Source organism: Petromyzon marinus, assembly GCF_048934315.1.
Source record: "Petromyzon marinus isolate PM22_M1 ecotype Great Lakes invasive population chromosome 77 unlocalized genomic scaffold, UKy_Petmar_22M1.pri1.0 chr77_unloc.3, whole genome shotgun sequence".
Taxonomy (NCBI): domain Eukaryota; kingdom Metazoa; phylum Chordata; class Hyperoartia; order Petromyzontiformes; family Petromyzontidae; genus Petromyzon; species Petromyzon marinus.
In genome coordinates this window covers 60,158-77,500 of record NW_027422623.1, presented here as the reverse complement: position 1 = coordinate 77,500, position 17,343 = coordinate 60,158, and the positions used below count along the sequence as shown (strand labels likewise).

General features: G+C 53.3%; 1 protein-coding gene across 1 annotated transcript in view; it reads right to left on the bottom strand.

Annotated features, from left to right (window-relative positions):
- Positions 1–16,420, bottom strand: part of LOC116937355 (serine/threonine-protein kinase ULK1-like) — a 20,368-nt gene extending 3,948 nt beyond the window's left edge. Inside the window, exons 1-3 of the mRNA XM_076058617.1 lie at positions 16,190–16,420; positions 6,578–6,670; positions 2,549–2,590 (exon numbers count right to left, since the gene is read on the bottom strand). Of these exons, the coding sequence (XP_075914732.1) occupies positions 2,549–2,590; positions 6,578–6,670; positions 16,190–16,279 (225 nt within the window). The 5' untranslated portion in view covers positions 16,280–16,420. The remainder of the gene's footprint in view (positions 1–2,548; positions 2,591–6,577; positions 6,671–16,189) is intronic.
- Positions 16,421–17,343: the final 923 nt, after the last annotated feature.

Sequence of the window (17,343 nt, the reverse complement as noted above, 5' to 3'; positions counted from 1 at the left end):
CACACAGACACACACACACAGACACACACACAGACACACTCACAGACACACACACAGACACACAGACAGACAGACATACACACACAGACACACACACAGAGACACACACACACAGACACACACACACAGATACACACGCACAGATACACACACACACAGACACACTCACTCACTCACTGACTCACACTCACACACTCACTCTCTCACACACACACTCACACACACACTTGCTCACACTCACTCACTTAGACTCACTCATAGACTTACACTCACTCACTCAGACTCACTCATACACTCACTCACACACACACTCACACACACTCACATACTCACACACACACTCACACTCGCTCACACTCAATCACTTAGACTCACTCATAGACTCACACTCACTTATACACTCACACACTCACTCACACTCACTCACACACTCACACACACTCACTCACTTAGACGCACGCATAGACTCACACTCACTCACTCATACACACACTGACACACACACACACTCAGACTCACACACACTAACTCACTCATACACTCACTCACACACTCACTCACACACTCACTCACACACACACACACTCGGTCACTCACACCCACACTCAGTCACACTCACACACTCACTCACATACACTCAAACACACACACATACTCACTCACACTCTCACACACACTCACACACTCACTCACACACATTCACACACACACAAATTCACTCACACACACTCTCACACACTCACCCACACACACACACTCTTACTCACACACTAACTCACTCACACACGCACACTCAAACACCAACACACACACTCACACACTCACAAACTCAAACACTAACACACACTAACACATACTCACTCACTCACAAACTCAAACACTAACACACACTCACACACTCAAACACTCACACACACTCATTCACACACACTCACACACACTCACACACACTCACACACACTCACACACACACTCACACACACACTCACACACACACACTCACACACACAATGACACACACTCAGTCACACACACCCACACAAACTCACCCCCCAACCCTCCCACCCCAGGCACCTGTGGTGCAGTAAACACCACGTGGTGTGTCCCAGGCGTGTTGGGGTCACGGCAGGGGCGGTGACCCGTGCAGATGTTGCTCACTGCACGGCCATCAGCTGCCCTCGGCTGCCCTTGCAGCTGCCCTCACAGCTGCCCATTCAAATGCCAGGGGGGTTCACGGTGGCCGTGTCAGAGACACTGAGAGTCTGGGTTCAAGCCCTGGGTCTGGGTGTCTCTCTCAGGGGGTTCACAGTGGCCTTGTCAGAGACACTGAGAGTCTGGGTTCTAGCCCTGGGTCTGAGTGTCTCTCTCAGGGGGTTCACGATGGCCGTGTCAGAGACACTGAGAGTCTGGGTTCTAGCCCTGGGTCTGGGTGTCTCTCTCTCTCAGGGGGTTCACAGTGGCCGTGTCAGAGACACTGAGAGTCTGGGTTCTAGCCCTGGGTCTGGGTGTCTCTCTCAGGGGGTTCACAGTGGCCGTGTCAGAGACACTGAGAGTCTGGGTTCTAGCCCTGGGTCTGGGTGTCTCTCTCTCAGGGGATTCACAGTGGCCGTGTCAGAGACACTGAGAGTCTGGGTTCTAGCCCTGGGTCTGGGTGTCTCTCTCAGGGGGTTCATAGTGGCTGTGTCAGAGACACTGAGAGTCTGGGTTCAAGCCCTGGGTCTGGGTGTCTCTCTCTCTCAGGGGGTTCACAGTGGCCGTGTCAGAGACACTGAGAGTCTGGGTTCTAGCCCTGGGTCTGGGTGTCTCTCTCTCTCAGGGGGTTCACAGTGGCCGTGTCAGAGACACTGAGAGTCTGGGTTCTAGCCCTGGGTCTGGGTGTCTCTCAGGGGGTTCACAGTGGCCGTGCCAGGGGAAGTTTGTGCTGAGTAAACCTCAGTGCCATTGACCCTGTCTCTTACAAGTGGGGGGAAAGGGTGGGGGAGTGAGTGGGGGTGGGGGAAGTGGGGGGAGGGGTGGGGGAGTGGGGGGAGAGTGGGGGGGAGTGGGGGAGAGTGGGGGGTGCTTTCCAAGAAATCAGGAACAAGAGGTCACAACCTCTGCGTCACCAGCAACTTCAACAGCAGCAACATTCCTCACTGTTATCCTCAACACCATCATCAGCAACACCATCATCATCAGCAGCAACATCATCAACAGTCGTACAGGGCCACGCTCACCCCACGCTCACCCCACGCTCACCCCACGCTCACCCTCACCCCACACTCACCCCACGCTCACCCCACGCTCACCCTCACCCCACGCTCACCCCACGCTCACCCCACGCTCACCCCACGCTCACCCCACGCTCACCCCACGCTCACCCCACGCTCACCCCACGCTCACCCTCACCCCACGCTCACCCCACGCTCACCCCACGCTCACCCCACGCTCACCCCACGCTCACCCTCACCCCACGCTCACCCCACGCTCACCCCACGCTCACCCCACGCTCACCCCACGCTCACCCCACGCTCACCCCACCCCACACTCACCCCACGCTCACCCTCACCTGACAGTCATAAAGGGCCACGATGTTTTCGTGCTGCAGCTCCTAAGGGGGTCGGAGGGGGTCAAGAGACACGCGGAGCGTCGTGAAGCGTCGTGAAGCGTCGTGAAGCGTCGTGAAGCGTCGTGAAGCGTCGTGAAGCGTCGTGGAGCGTCGTGAAGCGTCGTGGAGCGTCGTGAAGCGTCGTGCAGTGTGAAGCGTCGTGAAGCGTCATGAAGTGTGGAGCGTCGTGAAGCATTGAGAAGCGTCGTGAAGCACTGTGAAGCGTCGTGGAGTGTCGTGAAGCGTCGTGAAGCATTGTGAAGCGTCGTGAAGCGTCGTGGCGCGTCGTGAAGCGTCGTGGAGCGTCGTGAAGCGTCGTGAAGCGTCGTGAAACGTCGTGAAACGTCGTGAAGCATCGTGAAGCGTCGTGAAGCGTCGTGGAGCGTCGTGAAGCGTCGTGAAGCGTCGTGAAGCGTCGTGGAGCGTCGTGGAGCGTCGTGAAGCGTCGTGAAGCACTGTGGAGCGTCGTGAAGCGTCGTGAAGCGTCGTGGAGCGTCGTGAAGCGTCGTGAAGCGTCGTGGAGCGTCGTCAAGCGTCGTGAAGCGTCGTGAAGCGTCGTGAAGCGTCGTGGTGGAGCGTCGTGGAGCGTCGTGAAGAGTCGTGGAGCGTCGTGAAGCGTCGTGGAGCGTCGTGAAGCGTCGTGGAGCGTCGGGAAGCGTCGTGAAGCGTCGTGAAGCGTCGTGAAGCGTCGTGAAGCGTCGTGCAGTGTGAAGCGTCGTGAAGCGTCGTGAAGCGTCGTGGAGCGCCGTGAAGCGTCGTGAAGCGTCGTGGAGCGTCGTGAAGCGTCGTGAAGCGTCGTGGAGCGTCGTGAAGCGTCGTGAAGCGTCGTGAAGTGTGGAGCGTCGTGAAGCGTCGTGAAGCGTCGTGAAGCACTGTGAAGCGTCGTGAAGCGTCGTGAAGCGCCGTGAAGCGTCGTGAAGCGTCGTGGAGCGTCGTGGAGCGTCGTGGAGCGCCGTGAAGCGTCGTGAAGCGCCATGAAGCGTCGTGGAGCGTCGTGGAGCGTCGTGAAGCGTCGTGAAGCGTCGTGGAGCGTCGTGAAGCGTCGTGAAGCGTCGTGAAGCGTCGTGGAGCGTCGTGAAGCGTCGTGAAGCGTCGTGGAGCGTCGTGGAGCGTCGTGGAGCGTCGTGAAGCGTCGTGGAGCGTCGTGAAGCGTCGTGGAGCGTCGTGAAGCGTCGTGGAGCGTCGTGGAGCGTCGTGAAGCGTCGTGGAGCGTCGTGAAGCGTCGTGGAGCGTCGTGAAGCGTCGTGAAGCGTCGTGAAGCGTCGTGCAGTGTGAAGCGTCGTGAAGCGTCGTGAAGCGTCGTGGAGCGCCGTGAAGCGTCGTGAAGCGTCGTGGAGCGTCGTGAAGCGTCGTGGAGCGTCGTGAAGCGTCGTGAAGCGTCGTGAAGTGTGGAGCGTCGTGAAGCGTCGTGAAGCGTCGTGAAGCACTGTGAAGCGTCGTGAAGCGTCGTGAAGCGTCGTGAAGCGCCGTGAAGCGTCGTGAAGCGTCGTGGAGCGTCGTGGAGCGTCGTGGAGCGCCGTGAAGCGTCGTGGAGCGTCGTGGAACGTCGTGAAGCGTCGTGAAGCGTCGTGAAGCGTCGTGAAGCGTCGTGGTGGAGCGTCGTGGAGCGTCGTGAAGAGTCGTGGAGCGTCGTGGAGCGTCGTGGAGCGTCGTGGAGCGTCGTGGAACGTCGTGAAGCGTCGTGAAGCGTCGTGGAGCGTCGTCAAGCGTCGTGAAGTGTGGAGCGTCGTGAAGCGTCGTGAAGCACTGTGAAGCGTCGTGGAGCGTCGTGAAGCGTCGTGGAGCGTCGTGGAGCGTCGTGGAGCGTCGTGGAGCGTCGTGGAGCGTCGTGGAGCGTCGTGAAGCGTCGTGGAGCGTCGTGGAGCGTCGTGGAGCGTCGTGGAGCGTCGTGGAGCGCCGTGAAGCGTCGTGGAGCGTCGTGAAGCGTCGTGGAGCGTCGTGAAGCGTCGTGAAGCGTCGTGAAGTGTGGAGCGTCGTGAAGCGTCGTGAAGCACTGTGAAGCGTCGTGGAGCGTCGTGGAGCGTCGTGAAGCGTCGTGAAGCGTCGTGGAGCGTCGTGAAGCGTCGTGAAGCGTCGTGAAGCGTCGTGGAGCGTCGTGAATCGTCGTGAAGCGTCGTGGAGCGTCGTGGAGCGTCGTGAAGCGTCGTGGAGCGTCGTGAAGCGTCGTGGAGCGTCGTGGAGCGTCGTGAAGCGTCGTGGAGCGTCGTGAAGCGTCGTGGAGCGTCGTGAAGCGTCGTGAAGCGTCGTGAAGCTGCAGCACAACGTGTGTTGAAGAGCTTCCTAGCTCATAGGATTCTTCCAGCGTGTGTGTGTGTGTGTACGTGTGTGTGTGTACGTGTGTGTGTGTGTGTACGTGTGTGTACGTGTGTATGTACGTGTGTGTGTGTACGTGTGTGTGTGTGTACGTGTGTGTGTGTGTGTACGTGTGCACGGACTGTGTGTGTATGTGTGTGTGTATGTGTGTGTGTACGTGTGTGTGTACGTGTGTGTGTGTACGTGTGTGTGTACGTGTGTGTGTGTACGTGTGTGTGTACGTGTGTGTGTACGTGTGTACGTGTGTGTGTACGTGTGTGTGTGTGTGCACGGACTGTGTGTGTGTACGTGTGTGTGTACGTGTGTGTGTGTACGTGTGTGTACGTGTGTGTGTACGTGTGCACGGACTGTGTGTGTGTACGTGTGTGTGTACGTGTGTGTGTACGTGTGTGTGTACGTGTGCACGGACTGTGTGTGTGTACATGTCTGAGTGTGTGAGAGTGTACGTGTGTGTGTACGTGTGTATGTCTGTGTGTTTACGTGTGTGTACGTGTGTGTGTACGTGTGTACCTGTGCACGGACTGTGTGTGTGTACATGTCTGAGTGTGTGAGAGTGCACGTGTGTGTATACGTGTGTATACGTGTGTGTGTGCTCGCTAACAGCACTTGCCCCTACAGTCTGTTAAGGCTATACGGGGGATCTTTGTCTTTGTGTGTACGTGTGTGAGTGTGTGTGTACGTGTGTGTGTGTGTACGTGTGAGTGTGTGTGTATGTGTGTACGTGTGAGTGTGTGTGTACGTGTGTGTGTGTGTGTACGTGTGAGTGTGTGTGTACGTGTGTGTGTACGTGTGAGTTTGTGTGTGTACGTGTGAGTGTGTGTGTGTACGTGTGTACGTGTGAGTGTGTGCGTACGTGTGTACGTGTGAGTGTGTGCGTACGTGTGAGTGTGTGTGTACGTGTGTGTGTGTACGTGTGTACGTGTGAGTGTGTACGTGTGTGTGTACGTGTGTGTGTACGTGTGTACGTGTGAGTGTGTGTGTACGTGTGAGTGTGTGTGTACGTGTGTGTGTGTGTACGTGTGTGTGTGTGTAGCGTGTGTGTGTGTGTACGTGTGAGTTTGTGTGTGTACGTGTGAGTTTGTGTGTGTACGTGTGAGTGTGTGTGTGTACGTGTGTACGTGTGAGTGTGTGTGTGTACGTGTGTACGTGTGAGTGTGTGTGTACGTGTATGTGTGTACGTGTGAGTGTGTGCGTACGTGTGAGTGTGTGTGTACGTGTGAGTGTGTGTGTGTACGTGTGTACGTGTGAGTGTGTACGTGTGTGTGTACGTGTGTACGTGTGAGTGTGTGTGTGTACGTGTGTGTGTGTACGTGTGTGTGTGAGTGTGTGTGAGTGTCTGTGGGGAGTAGTGGCACAGCAGTAATGATGACGACACTGCAGCTCATGACGCTGATGATCATGATGATGACACTGATGATGATGACACTGATGATGATACTGATGATGATGACACTACTGATGATGATGATGATGACACTGCTGCTGATGACGATGACACTGCTGCTGATGATGATGATGACACTGCTGCTGCTGATGACACTGCTGATGATGATGATGATGACACTGCTGCTGATGATGATGATGATGACGCTGCTGATGATGATGATGACACTGACACTGCAGATGATGACGATGATGATGACACTGCTGCTCCTGCTGGTGGAGTGAGTGACTGACCTTCAGAATCCGGATCTCCTTGCCAAGGAGGGTCTGGGACTTGGCGAGATTCTTCTTGCTGATGCACTTGATGGCCACCTCCTTTGTGTGGTCCTGCAAGGACAAACACACCGCAGGGGAAGCAGTCAACACAACTGCCGGGGCAAGTGCTGAGACGCGCACACACAGACACACACACACAGATACACACACAGATAGACACAGATACACACACACAGATACACACACACACACAGACACACACACAGATACACACACACAGATACACACACAGATACACACAGACACACACACACACAGATACACACACAGATACACACACACACTCAGACACACACACAGATACACACACACACACAGATACACACAACAACCGCCATTCGCCACTAAGTGGCGGTGACGTCACCACGACGCTTGTGCCAGGCTATGTGCACCGTGAGGCCACGTGAAGTGTCGAACGCCCGCTGGCAGGAGGTCACTGGGCAGACCCAGGTGCCACGGGTCGACTGACTGAGATGACTGGCTGATGCACCACCTGTGCCCCCTACTGTGCCAACCTGCTGTGCTTTAGCCACCCGGCGCTCCGCTCGTTGTTGTGAGCGTCGCTCCTCCGCCCTCCGTTGTTGTTGGAGGGCGACTGCCTCCAACTGCCCAGTAGCATCCTTCATGAGCCTCCTCCACAGAGGCCGATCTTGACACCGCTGGTACCAGTCATCGGCAAGTCCACTCAGCTCCACGTCCTCCTGTACCACATCACTCCATCTCTTCTCTAGCCCGTGCCGCGCCCGCTTTGCCCCCTCAATCCGGCCGAACAAAAGCTGTTTCGGCATGCGGTGGCTGGGCATGCGGGCTACATGACCCAGCCATCGCAGCCTTGCCCGTCGGAGGAGCTCACCGATGGGACCTTGCCCAGATCTTTCAAGGATTTGTGAGCTCCTCACACAATCCAGTCTGGTTAAACCCAGGATGGATCGTAGGCAGGCCAGCCTAAATGTTTCTAACCGGCGAAGATGTTCCATTAGGGGGGTCCACGTTTTGCAAGCGTAGAGGAGGAAATGACCATGGCCGAGAAGACCTGAAGCTTAGTGCGGAGCGACAGACCAGGTAGCTTCCACACAGCGTTACGCAACCGATGAAAAGATATTGCCGCTCGACTGATTCGGAGTGAGACCTCTGCTGTTAAACAGGAGCCGGTCATGAGCACACTGCCCAGGTATGGGAAACTCTCCACTCTCTCCACAACTGCCCCATCACCGATTGGGAGTTGTGGGGGTGGAGTGTCCGATGGTACAAAATACCCAGGCAGGTGCTTAGTTTTGGTGGGGCTGATGGTAAGGCCCCATCTCTTAGTGGCACGCTCCAGTCTCAGCAGCAGCGTCTCACACATAGATACACACACATAGAAACATACACATTGATACACACACACAGATACACACACACTCAGATGCACATACACTGAGATACACACAACAACCGCCATTCCGCCACTAAGTGGCGGTGACGTCACCACGACGCTTGTGCCAGGCCACACACACAGATACGCACACACATACAGTGAGGGAAAAAAGCATTTGATCCCCTGCTGATTTTGTACGTTTGCCCACTGACAAGGAAATGATCAGTCTATAATTTTAATGGTAGGTTTATTTGAACAGTGAGGGACAGAATTACAACAACAAAATCCAGAAAAACGCATGTCAAAAATGTTATAAATTGATTTGCATTTTAATGAGGGAAATAAGTATTTGACCCCCTCTCAATCAGAAAGATTTCTGGCTCCCAGGTGTCTTTTATACAGGCAACGAGCTGAGATTAGGAGCACACTCTTAAAGGGAGTGCTCCTAATCTCAGCTTGTTACCTGTATAAAAGACACCTGTCCACAGAAGCAATCAATCAATCAGATTCCAAACTCTCCACCATGGCCAAGACCAAAGAGCTCTCCAAGGATGTCAGGGACAAGATTGTAGACCTACACAAGGCTGGAATGGGCTACAAGACCATTGCCAAGCAGCTTGGTGAGAAGGTGACAACAGTTGGTGCGATTATTCGCAAATGGAAGAAACACAAAAGAACTGTCAATCTCCCTCGGCCTGGGGCTCCATGCAAGATCTCACCTCGTGGAGTTGCAATGATCATGAGAACGGTGAGGAATCAGCCCAGAACTACACGGGAGGATCTTGTCAATGATCTCAAGGCAGCTGGGACCAAAGTCACCAAGAAAACAATTGGTAACACACTACGCCGTGAAGGACTGAAATCCTGCAGCGCCCGCAAGGTCCCCCTGCTCAAGAAAGCACATATACATGCCCGTCTGAAGTTTGCCAATGAACATCTGAATGATTCAGAGGACAAGTGGGTGAAAGTTTTGTGGTCAGATGAGACGAAAATGGAGCTCTTTGGCATCAACTCAACTCGCCGTGTTTGGAGGAGGAGGAATGCTGCCTATGACCCCAAGAACACCATCCCCACTGTCAAACATGGAGGTGGAAACATTATGCTTTGGGGGTGTTTTTCTGCTAAGGGGACAGGACAACTTCACCACATCAAAGGGACGATGGACAGGGCCATGTACCGTCAAATCTTGGGTGAGAACCTCCTTCCCTCAGCCAGGGCATTGAAAATGGGTCGTGGATGGGTATTCAAGCATGACAATGACCCAAAACACACGGCCAAGGCAACAAAGGAGTGGCTCAAGAAGAAGCACATTAAGGTCCTGGAGTGGCCTAGCCAGTCTCCAGACCTTAATCCCATAGAAAATCTGTGGAAGGAGCTAAAGGTTCGAGTTGCCAAACGTCAGCCTCGAAACCTTAATGACTTGGAGAAGATCTGCAAAGAGGAGTGGGACAAAATCCCTCCTGAGATGTGTGCAAACCTGGTGGCCAACTACAAGAAACGTCTGACCTCTGTGATTGCCAACAAGGGTTTTGCCACCAAGTACTAAGTCATGTTTGCAGAGGGGTCAAATACTTATTTCCCTCATTAAAATGCAAATCAATTTATAACATTTTTGACATGCGTTTTTCTAGATTTTTTTGTTGTTATTCTGTCTCTCACTGTTCAAATAAACCTACCATTAAAATTATAGACTGATCCTTTCTTTGTCAGTGGGCAAATGTACAAAATCAGCAGGGGATCAAATACTGTTTTCCCTCACTGTACACACACATTCAGATGCACAAAAGACAAAGATCCCCCGTATAGCCTTAACAGACTGTAGGGGCAAGTGCTGTTAGCGAGCACCTATGAAGGCCAGAACGGTACACGAGGGGGTGGGTGGCCAGCACCACGCCCGACCGCCTTTGTCTCCCTAGTGGCGATATTTACACACCGCACCAGGTACTCGTTTGAGGCTGAGTCGACCTAGGGGAGGCCCGGGACCGGTTCAGATAATCGTCACTGGTGTTGGCCGTGAGCGGGAATCGAACCCGGGTCGCCAGGTTCATAGCGCAGTGCGCTAACCGCTACACTACCGCTCCCCAGATACACACACACTCAGATACACACACACTATGATACACACACAGATACACACGCAGAAACACAAACACACAGACACACACACTCAGATACAGATACACACACAGATACACACACAGATACTCAGATACACAAACATACACAGACACACACTCATGCAGATACACACACACAGACACACAGAGACTCACACACACACACAGAGACTCACACACAGAGTCAACAACAACAGCCATTCGCCACTAAGTGGCCGTGACGTCACCACGACGCTTGTGCCAGGCTATGTGCACCCTGAGGCCACGTGAAGTGTCGAACGCCCGCTGGCAGGAGGTCACGGGGCAGACCCAGGTGCCACGGGTCGACTGACTGAGATGACTGGCTGATGCACCACCTGTGCCCCCTACTGTGCCAACCTGCTGTGCTTTAGCCACCCGGCGCTCCGCTCGTTGTTCTGAGCGTCGCTCCTCCGCCCTCCGTTGTTGTTGGAGGGCAACTGCCTCCAACTGCCCAGTACCGTCCTTCACGAGCCTCCTCCACAGAGGCCTATCTTTACACCGCTGGTACCAGTCATCGGCAAGTCCACTCAGCAACACGTCCTCTTGTACCACGTCACTCCATTTCTTCTCTAGCCCGTGCCGCGCCCGTTTAGCCCCCTCGATCCGACCGAACAAAAGCTGTTTCGGCATGCGGTGGCTGGGCATGCGGGCTACATGACCCAGCCAACGCAGCCTTGCCTGCCGGAGGAGCTCACCGATGGGACCTTGCCCAGATCTTTCAAGGATCTGTGAGCTCCTCACACAATCCAGCCTGGTTAAACCCAGGATGGATCGTAGGCAGGCTAGCCTAAATGTTTCTAACCGGCGAAGATGTTCCATTAGGGGGGTCCACGTTTCGCAAGCGTAGAGAAGGGAGGGAATGACCGTGGCCGAGAAGACCTGAAGCGTAGTGCGGAGCGACAGACCAGGTAGCTTCCACACAGCGTTACGCAACCGATGAAAAGATATTGCCGCTCGACTAATTCGGAGCGAGACCTCTGCTGTTAAACTGGAGCCGGTCATGAGCACACTGCCCAGGTATGGGAAACTCCCCACTGTCTCCACAACTGCCCCATCACCGATTGGGAGTTGTGGGGGTGGAGTGTCCGATGGTACAAAATACCCAGGCAGGTGCTTAGTTTTGGTGGGGCTGATGGTAAGGCCCCACCTCTTAGTGGCACGCTCCAGTCTCAGCAGCAGCGTCTCCAACTCCTCCTCTGAATGAGCAGCTATTACCAAACCCGGGCATCGATCAGCCTCCCATTATATCTGTACCATATGGAGATTCCCCCGGTACAGCTATTGAAGGCTTCACGAACTACGTGGTCAAAATAGATGTTAAATAATGTGGGAGCCAGAGGACATCCCTGTCGCACCCCAAGGTGTACAGGGAATGGCTCTGACTCCCGGCCACGTAGTTTTACCCGGGCCCGCTCACCATCATGAAGGTCCTTAATGATCGTGAGCAGAGGGGTCAGGGACTCCAAAAGCACGAAGAACAACCCAGAGCCCAGGCCTACTGATGGTATCATAGGCCTTGACCAGGTCAATAAAGCAGAGACTCACACTCACACACTCACAGAGACTCACACAGAGAGACTCACACACACACACACAGACTCACACACACACTCACAGAGACTCACACACACTCACAGAGACTCACACACACACTCACAGAGACTCACACACACACACAAAGATCCCCCGTATAGCCTTAACAGACTGTAGGGGCAAGTGCTGTTAGCAAGGACCTATGAAGGCCGGTAACGGTACACGAGGGGGTGGGTGGCCAGCACCACGCCCGACCGCCTTTGTCTCCCTAGTGGCAATGTTTACACACCGCACCAGGTACTCATTTGAGACTGAGTCGACCTAGGGGAGGCCCGGGACCGGTTCAGAAAATCGTCACTGGTGTTGGCTGTGAGCGGGAATCGAACCCGGGGCGCCAGGTTCATAGCGCAGCGTAGCGCTAACCGCTACACTATCGCTCCCCGCACACAGACTCACACACAGACTCACACACACACACACAGAGACTCGCACACACACAGACACAGACTCACACACACAGAGACTCACACACACAGACACAGAGACTCACACACACATACACAAACACACACACACACAGAGACTCGCACACATACACACACAGAGACTCGCACACACACACAGAGACTCACACAGTCTCACACAGAGACTCACACAGTCTCACACACACAGAGACTCACACACACAGAGACTCACACACACAGAGACTCACACACTCACACACAGACACATACACACACACAGACAGACACGCACACAGAGACTCACACACAGACACACACACACAGAGACTCACACACTCACACACAGACACATACACACACACAGACAGACACACACACAGAGATACTCATCTGGCCTGATCACTCGGCACATCGTGTCCAGGCGCAACACCCAAAATATCTCTCTCCTCTTGACTTCTCAGCAGAGGCGGTGGTGGTGACGATGATGAGTTCTTAGAAGGTGATGGTGGTGGTGGTGACGATGATGATAATGAAGTGACCGTGAGTGGGAATGGAACTCAAGTGCAGCGTGTTAACTGCTGCACCACCGCTCCCCACACCCCCACACACCAACACACCCCCACACACACACATACCAACACACACATACCAACACACCACATACCAACACACCACATACCAACACACCACATACCAACAACACAAAGACAAATGACGTCAACATTGTAGAGGACTTGAACGTGGGTCGCGTGGGTTTAAAGTGCAGCGTGCTAACCGCTGCGCCACCACTCCTCCCCACAAATGTAAACACTCGCGCAGACCATAACACAAACACACTCTCACACACTATCACATACACACTCACACACTCTCTCACACATTCTCACACACACACACTCTCACACACTCTCTCACTCTCACACTCTCACACACTATCACATACACACTATCACCCTCACACACTCTCACACACTATCACACACTCTCACACACTCTCACACACTCTGTCACTCTCACACACTCTCACACACTCTCACACACACTCTCTCACACTCTCTCACACACTCTCTCACACATTCTCACACACACACACTCTCACACACACTCTCACACACTCTCTCACTCTCACACTCTCACACACTATCACATACACACTATCACCCTCACACACTCTCACACACTATCACACACTCTCACACACTCTCACACACACTCTCTCACACTCTCTCACACACTCTCTCACACATTCTCACACACACACACTCTCACACACGCTCTCACACACTCTCACACACTATCACACACTCACACATTCTCACTCACACACACACACACTCTCTCACACACTCTCACACACTCTCTATCACTCTCACACTATCACACACACACTCTCACACACACACTCTCTCACACTATCACACACACTCTTTCACTCTCTCTCACACACTCTCACACACTCTCACACACTCTCACACACTCACACACACTCACACACACTCACTCACACACTCTCTCACATTCTCTCTCACACATTCTCACACACTCTCACTCACACACTCTCACACACTATCACACACTCTCACACACTATCACACACTCTCACAAACACACTCTCACACACTCTCACACACTCTCACACACTCTCTCACTCTCACATTCTCACTCTCTCACTCTCTCACACACTCTCACTCTCACACACTCTCACACACACACTCACACACTATCACACACTCTCTCACACACACACTCACACTCTCTCACTCACTCTCACACTATCACACACTCTTTCACTCTCTCTCTCACACACTCTTACACACACACTCTCTCTCACACTCTCACACACACACTCTCACACTCACACACACACTCACTCACAAACTCACACACTCTCACACACACACTCACACACTCTCACACACTAACACTTACTAACACACACACTCTCACACACACTCACACACTCTCACACACACTCACTCACTCACACACTCTCACACACTAACACACACACTCACAAACACACACTCGCACACTCTCACACACACTCACACACACACTCACACACACTCACCCACTCACACACTCTCACACACACTCTCACACACACACACTCACAAACACACACGCGCGCCCACACATAACCACATCCACACCACACTATTAATACAAACTCATAACACTCACTGTGCTATCAATACTCACTCACACAGACAGAGCTCCCCCAGGTAGCCTCTAGCAGGGCTGTAGGGGCAAGTGCTGCTAGTAGCGAGTAGCACCACCTATGATGTACACACAGACAAAGCTCCCCCAGGTAGCCTCTAGCACACAGTCATCTGACTAGTCAGGTGACTAGTGAGGGTGACTAGTCAGGTGACTAGTCAGTGTGACTAGGAGTCAGGGTGACTAGTCAGGGTGACTAGTCAGGGTGACTAGGCAGGGTGACTAGTCAGGGTGACTAGGCAGGGTGACTAGGTAGGTGTAGGTGACTAGTGAGGGTGACTAGGTAGGTGTAGGTGACTAGGCAGGTGACTAGGCAGGTGTAGGTGACTAGGCAGGTGACTAGTGAGGGTGACTAGTGAGGGTGACTAGTGGTCAGGGTGACTAACCTGTTTGTGTCGACCAAGGAAGACAACAGCGAAGGCTCCGTGTCCCACGAGGTCTCTCTTGTAGGTGACTAGTCAGGTGACTAGTCAGGTGAATAGTCACCTGACTAGGTAGGTGACTAGGTAGGTGACTAGGTAGGGTGTAGGGTGACTAGTGAGGGTGACTAGTGATCAGGGTGACTAGTGAGGGTGACTAGTCACCTGCTTGTGTCGACCACGGAAGACAACAGCGAAGGCTCCGTGTCCCACGAGGTCTCTCTTGTAGGTGACTAGTCACCTGACTTGTCACCTGACTAGTCACCTGACTTGTCACCTGACTAGTCACCTGACTAGTCACCTGACTTGTCACCTGACTAGTCACCTGACTAGGTAGGGTGTAGGGTGACTAGTGAGGGTGACTAACCTGCTTGTGTCGACCACGGAAGACAACAGCGAAGGCTCCGTGTCCCACGAGGTCTCTCTTGTAGGTGACTAGTCACCTGACTTGTCACCTGACTAGTCACCTGACTTGTCACCTGACTAGTCACCTGACTTGTCACCTGACTAGTCACCTGACTAGGTAGGGTGTAGGGTGACTAGTGAGGGTGACTAACCTGCTTGTGTCGACCACGGAAGACAACAGCGAAGGCTCCGTGTCCCACGAGGTCTCTCTTGTAGGTGACTAGTCAGGTGACTAGTCAGGTGACTAGTCAGGTGACTAGTGAGGGTGACTAGTGAGGGTGACTAGTGAGGGTGACTAACCTGTTTGTGTCGACCACGGAAGACAACAGCGAAGGCTCCGTGTCCCACGAGGTCTCTCTTGTAGGTGACTAGTCAGGTGACTAGTCACCTACCTAGTCACCTGACTAGGTAGGTGACTAGGTAGGTGACTAGGTAGGGTGTAGGGTGACTAGTGAGGGTGACTAGTGGTCAGGGTGACTAGTGAGGGTGACTAACCTGTTTGTGTCGACCACAGAAGACAACAGCGAAGGCTCCGTGTCCCACGAGGTCTCTCTTGTAGGTGACTAGTCAGGTGACTAGTCACCTACCTAGTCACCTGACTAGGTAGGTGACTAGGTAGGTGACTAGGTAGGGTGTAGGGTGACTAGTGAGGGTGACTAGTGGTCAGGGTGACTAGTGAGGGTGACTAACCTGTTTGTGTCGACCACGGAAGACGACAGCGAAGGCTCCGTGTCCCACGAGGTCTCTCTTGTAGGTGACTAGTCACCTGACTAGTCACCTGACTAGGTAGGGTGTAGGGTGACTAGTGAGGGTGACTAACCTGTTTGTGTCGACCACGGAAGACAACAGCGAAGGCTCCGTGTCCCACGAGGTCTCTCTTGTAGGTGACTAGTCACCTGACTTGTCACCTGACTAGTCACCTGACTTGTCACCTGACTAGTCACCTGACTAGTCACCTGACTAGTCACCTGACTAGTCACCTGACTAGTCACCTGACTAGGTAGGGTGTAGGGTGACTAGTGAGGGTGACTAACCTGCTTGTGTCGACCACGGAAGACAACAGCGAAGGCTCCGTGTCCCACGAGGTCTCTCTTGCTGAACTCGAAGTCGCCCACAGACTCCATGGTGGAAACACGACGATGATGATGCTGATGATGATGGTGCTGATGATGTTGTTGATGTTGCTTATGTTGTTGATGTTGCTGATAATGCTCCCGATGATGATGTTGTTGATGATGGTGCTGCTGCTGATGTTGTTGATGATGATGCTGATGATGATGCTGATGGTGCTGATGATGCCGGTGATGCTGCTGATGATGATGCGTATGTTGTTGATGTTGCTGATGATAATGCTGATGATGTTGTTGATGTTGCTGATGATGTTGCTGATGATGGTGCTGATGATGTTGTTGATGATGCTGCTGATGATGATGCTGCTTCTTGTGATGATGCTGCTGATGATTATGATGCTGCTGCTTCTTGTGATGATTCCGTTGATGTTGAAGCTGCTGCTGAAGCTGATGTTGCTGCTTGTGATGATGCTGCTTGTGATGATGTTGCTTGTGATGATGTTGCTTGTGATGATGTTGCTCTTGATGGTGCTGATTATGCTGCTGCTGCTGTATTTCCTTGTCTTCTTGTTGCTGCTATTGTTGACAATGCTGTTGTTTGGATAGCTGCTGCTGTTGCTTCTATTGAGACAGCTGCTGATGCTGATGTTGCTGATGCTGCTATTGAGACAGCTGCTGATGCTGCTATTGAGACAGCTGCTGATGCTGCTATTGAGACAGCTACTGATGCTGCTATTGAGACAGCTGCTGATGATTCTATTGAGGCAGCTGCTTTTGCTGCCGATGCTGCTGAGGCAGCTGTTGTTGCTGATGCTGCTATTGAGACAGCTGCCCTTGCTACTGCTGTTGAGACAGCTGCTGTTGTTGATGCTATTGAGACAGCTGCCCTTGCTACTGCTGTTGAGACAGCTGCTGCTGTTGAGACAGCTGCTGTTGCTGCTATTGAGACAGCTGCCCTTGCTACTGCTGTTGAGACAGCTGTTGTTGCTGATGCTGCTATTGAGACAGCTGCCCTTGCTACTGCTGTTGAGACAGCTGCACTTGCTACTGCAGCTATTGAGACAGCTGCCCTTGCTACTGCTGTTGAGACAGCTGTTGTTGCTGATGCTGCTATTGAG